This window comes from Echinops telfairi, unplaced genomic scaffold (genome assembly GCF_000313985.2).
Source record: "Echinops telfairi isolate 266 unplaced genomic scaffold, ASM31398v2 ScPeMD7_7469;HRSCAF=8507_1, whole genome shotgun sequence".
Classification (NCBI taxonomy): domain Eukaryota; kingdom Metazoa; phylum Chordata; class Mammalia; order Afrosoricida; family Tenrecidae; genus Echinops; species Echinops telfairi.
Genome location: NW_022111373.1, coordinates 13,787,777 through 13,793,236, shown reverse-complemented (window position 1 = coordinate 13,793,236; position 5,460 = coordinate 13,787,777). Strand labels below are relative to the sequence as shown.

Genomic DNA, 5,460 nt, shown 5'->3' with positions numbered 1-5,460 from the left:
GCTTGCCTGTGTTAGCAAACAGGAGACAAACAGGCAGAACTGGCCCCCACAAAGTGAGAGAGAGAAAAAATATGATTCATTCCCTCACTGAGAAAATTGCTCTTGTAAATCACAGAACTGAAACTTGGGAAAATTGAGTTGATTAGGTAAATACTTCCTGCTGACAGTGTTAACGGCCGTAAAATAGAGCTGAAGAAAAAAAAAACGCCATTAACCTAGAAAATCCTGATTCTCAGAAGAATGGATGATCATCTCAAATGGTTTAATTGTTCATAATGCTCTCTTTATTTATTTATTTTTTTATCGAGGCTACCATTGATCAGGGCTATGGGAAACCTGGCATGATTTCAGAGCGGTAAAAAGGAACAACCAAAGGCCAAGGGCAGAAGGTTCATTCAATACGGGGCAGGTTAGACGGACCGGAACTCTTCCATCGAGAGAAGAGAATGCCCCGAATTGATGATGGAGAATCCACGTGCTGGGAGAGGGGCGAGCAAAGGTTTCAGTTTTCTTTGAGGAGAGACAAACACACAGAAGTAGGCGTCAATGAAACACATAGGATTTACATGCAAAGTTCCTGCCACCAATGAGCGTTTGTCTAGTTTTCTTCCCTGGTTCTCCTGCGTAGGACAGATTCTCCTCAAACAGAAATGGTTTTATTCCAAAATACTCCCAAAGAAAGGGAAGGCCTACTAGCTGACCCTTCACAGACCTTTCCTACCGATGTGATTTAAAAATGCACTCGTTAATTCATGAACAGTTACTGAGCGAAGAATGCTTATATATTCTTGGGCCCTGAGCACTGTTCATAAATCTGAGGGTCCTGACGTGCAGTAAATAACGGTGTCCTCTGTCACATATTATCCCTCAGCTGCGAGGATCTTTGTCCTCCTGGCAAGCATGGTCCACAGTGTGAGCAGCGATGCCCTTGCCAAAATGGAGGAGTGTGTCATCATGTCACCGGCGAATGCTCTTGCCCTTCCGGCTGGATGGTAAGCTACTTCCCCCGCAGCGTCGCCTGCCCCACCATACGACCATGAATAGGCATGTAGAGATTATTAGTACAAGAAAGCTACACCAGATACGGTTAGCGACCCTACAACTGGGAGCAAACACCGGGTCATCTGAAAGCTGGACCGCCTCTGTCCAGAGAAGGCACAGGAGGATTGAATCCTACTTGAAGGGCAGTAAGGCTCCTTGTGGAAAAGAGAGTGGCCATCTGTCCTGCATTTCAGGAGCAAAAACGGGACATATCTAGATTGACACATGATAGCCTCTAGTGGAATGATTTAAATAATCATCTTCATAGTTGTGTTCCCTGGTCACACAAATCTGGAGTCACAATGAGGTGAAGGCAAATTTGCCAAGTCACAGAACTTCTCAGAGCCTTACCTGTGACAAGAGGGTGCTGGAACACATCATACTTCCCAAACTTGGACAGGTTGACCCTTTCTTCAAGAGGGATAGCACAGGTCTAGAGTTATGTGGACTGCATGATGTCAAAGCTAGCTTAGTAACTAAATAGGTTGGAATTAGAAAAGAACATCCATTATCGTTTCCATTGATGACGGCCAAGGTACACTTGAGGGCAAAGGAGTGGATGATCCAGTGTCTTCCTTGTCTCCTTTCCTTCACTAACGAGCTACTTGAAACAGCAGATCCCTTCATGGTCTCCTTCCGTCTCCAGTAACTGTAATGGAGCTCCCTTTGCAGATGGTACACCTGACTTCTTCATCGCCAAAGTCAGTGACTACGCTCCAGTTCTCATTATGTTCTTGTAAAGCTTTTGGCAATGCCGACCATCTGTCTCCCTTCTTCAAAAGAGAATCGATATTAAGCTCTTTGTCCTCCACTCCTCTAATGACACTCTCTCCTACCTCTCTGACTCCTAATGTGAAATCTCTTTTCTTGATATTCCTTCTTCTACACATCACTTAACTAGCAGTATTTCTTGGGTCAGTCTTCGGCTCTCTTCTCTTTTCTTGTCATATTATAAGGTCTCCCTGGGTGCTTTATCAAGATTCCTGGTCTTCACAGCAGCAGCTCACTTTTTGACGTCCAATCTTACCTGAGCCCAGACATGTATTTTTCAGTATCCTGTTAGATACTCCAACCCATAAAACTTTGAGGCATAAAACCACTGTCTTTTGGGCTCTCCCCAAACTTTACTCTCAGGACCTAGACATGGATGGCTCTTTGTTGTGTTCATGGAACCAAAGAGAATGGGGATCCACTGTCTGATGGGAGTCATGGGAACTGTGGAGATGAAAAGATGTGAGGATCACAAAGACAGGTGGAAAACAACGATCAGCTCTGAGGTTAATGATAGAAATGGTAAATGGGTAAGACAAAGTTCTATTCTAGAGGCAATGCCTGGAGAAATCCCTGAAAAAACAAAAGATGAGCCTTTTATTAAGTGCCCCAGGATGAGGCAAGCCAGGGAGCTATTGAATAATGAACTGGTTTCAGTAGGCCCATTAAATTCCATCTTAATCAGATCTATCTTGCTATATACACAGACCCTTCACAAGCCTACTCTTCTTCTACCTTAAAAGCAAAATGTAGCTAAAGCCAACACTGCTCTCTTGGTCATGGTAGAAGTGATGCATTATCTTGACTCCTTCTCAACTTTCAATTCCTATATTCTACAGTTGCCAACACAGCTTATTACTTAAACCTTGGCAAGGAAAGGAATTAGCTGGATTTGTAGATTGTCCCAAGAGATCTGAGTTCTTTGGATAGGGAGCTATAGACATACTACACCAAGGACTCATCTTGGGGTTGAAGCGTTTCTCATTTGGGATATTCTCGACACAGGGTAATGGTAGCCATAGACTTTGCCCATGAGCCTCAGTAAGGGGACAGATGGGCCATATCCACTCCTGCCCTCTTTTCTCTTTCTGCTCTTGTGCCACTACCTTGACAGATACTTCTTTGTAGATGCTTCAGGTTATGTCTTCTCTTGTGTGCCAACTGAGCTTTCGACTTACACGTCTACTTTACATTTTATTTTTTCTCTCATCCTAAGTGTTTTTCAAGGATGAAAACATCATTTTATGCCACCTACACAATCTCAGATGCATTTAAGGGAACAGAAATAATGTCCTATTAAAGCTGATTGCACATACATTCCTACAGCACCTCAGCCACTTCTGTGGGGTCACCACATTGTGCGAGTACTTGGAATGAGGCCTTGAGAGAGGGAGGATTTTCACCACACACATCCTAAGCACAGATGAGCATTAGCACGTGATCCCTTCCGTTGTGTTTTCATACTTCTTTAAGTATCATATGTTGTGCTAGAATGGATGGGTTGCAGGTATTTTTACTTCTGTTCCCTGACTATTTCAAGCACTAACTAAGGGTTGTGGCCACATCTTTGGTCTGCATGCTTGGGACTATGCCTGGAACTTAGCTGGCTTTCCATTAAGTCTGAATTTGAATCATCTCTCAAAGGTCTTTTTGGTTCCAAGAGTCTGAGGAAGAAATTCCCTCTGTTTGTAGATAACTAGGAACCACCAGAGGAAAGAGGAAACTTAATTAGCACACCAACTGCCTTTCGTGGCTAGCCAGGAGTTAGGGGGAATACATTTTCTTACGTTATCCACAATAAACATTTACAAAACCATCTGGTGTTCACTAGCCTCCAATTTCAGAGTGCCCACAGTCTGCCTTGATTTAGAGGGAGGACGAAACAACCGCTTCCAATGGATAAAAAACATGGAACAATTTGGGATATGCCAGTTTCTATAACATCTAAGCCCAATAAAAATAGTCAAAGGTAGAGACACAAGTTATATAGCCAAGGGAAGTAGAAAAATGTATCTTACTGAATTAGTGGTACAGTATTTTATTCTTTTCCACATAAAATTGGGATAAGTGTCATAATAGTGTCTGCAAAGATGGACAGCATCGAGGGTGGGGAAGCATGACCAAATAACTTTCTTGATTTTTATCCCCAGGAAATATGCTCTCCTATTGATCTTGGCTGAACAATGTTTGTTGACCCGTGGAAAGTAAAAGCACTTTTTTTTCTTAGATAATTCATTCTGTGTTGTATTTCTTAGGCAATGTCATTGTTAATTCAGGCACACAAAATCTCAGTCTAGTGTTCTGCTGCATTATAAGAAATAAAGCTAATGCTAATGTGTATTGTCTCTGGAACATATGGTAAAACATTTGGATATTCCGTTTGAGCCAGATGTTGCCAGTTCTGTAACGGATGCTCAATAAGTATTGTTGACTTATTATACATGTAAGACACAAGGAAGAACACTTAGGGGGATTTATAAATTCCTTAAGTTACCATAATGATCCCATGTAACTTTATGCCTCTATTTTTAATTGCTATACTTCTGAAGATTGCGATTTTGTCTTCTTGGAATCTATCTTGAGATATAGGCTTGCTAAGTAAAAATTCACCATTTTTAAGATACACAGAAGTCCTCTTAACCTGATTTTCTTGGAGTCTTGTTCCCATACCCTCCGCTCCTTTCAGTTTCCTCTCTATTCTTCCCCCTCCTCGAGCCCTTTCTTGGCTGGAAGCCCATCTAATTTCCCAAGTCTCTTTGAATGCAGGGCACAGTGTGTGGTCAGCCTTGCCCTGAGGGTCGCTTTGGAAAGAACTGTTCCCAAGAATGCCAGTGCCATAATGGAGGGACGTGTGAAGCTGCCACAGGCCAATGTCACTGCAGTCCAGGACACACAGGGGGACGGTAAGGGCATGCTTGTGTTTCTCTGGGAGTTCGTAAAAGACATAAAAGGAACGTCGGAGGGCCCAGGAAACACATTTGACATCTGTATTTGTGATGGTTTATTCCACAGCAGCGGTTCTCAACCTTCCTCATGCCCCAACCCTTTAATCCAGTTCCTTGTGTTCTGGGGACCCCTGAAACCATAAAATGATTTTCACTGCTACTTCACACAACTGTAATTTTGCTACTGTTATGATTCAGGTGACCCCTGTGAAAAGGTCGTTCGACCCCCAAAGGGGTCAGGACCCACAGGTTGAGAACCACTGTTCCAGCGTCATCTCCTATCTGTGGGACATCAGTGTGGGTGACCAATTTCATTCCAACTCAATGCACGAAAATGAAATCCTAGGCAGCAGTGGAAAGGATTATTAGATAAATAAATGAACCTGAAACAGCAACTGTTCAGAAGCTATGGTGAATGAATCATTCTACATAATTGAGTGTTTAGGGTGCCCACTTCAAGTATTCAACGTTTTTCTCCAGTTAGACTTGGAATTCTTTGTATGACCTTCCTCTCTTTCTTTCTCTCCCTCTCTCTCTTTTTGTGTGTGTGTCCATCTATACAAGTATACAAGATAAGCAGGGTAAGCAATCCCAAAGAGAGAGCGATGGCTGACTGAGAGTCTTCAGGGGGTAGATGGAAGGAGAGGAGTGGGGGGAGGTGAGCACTGAGCCAATAATGACAGGGACAGGAAATAGCAAGGCT

The 5,460-nt window shown here is 43.0% G+C and overlaps 1 protein-coding gene across 1 annotated transcript in view; it reads left to right on the top strand.

The window, feature by feature from the left end:
- Positions 1 to 5,460, top strand: part of MEGF10 (multiple EGF like domains 10) — a 193,707-nt gene that overhangs the window by 113,139 nt on the left and 75,108 nt on the right. The window contains exons 7-8 of the mRNA XM_004696586.2: positions 872 to 992; positions 4,579 to 4,715. Coding sequence (XP_004696643.2) covers positions 872 to 992; positions 4,579 to 4,715 — 258 coding nt within the window. The remainder of the gene's footprint in view (positions 1 to 871; positions 993 to 4,578; positions 4,716 to 5,460) is intronic.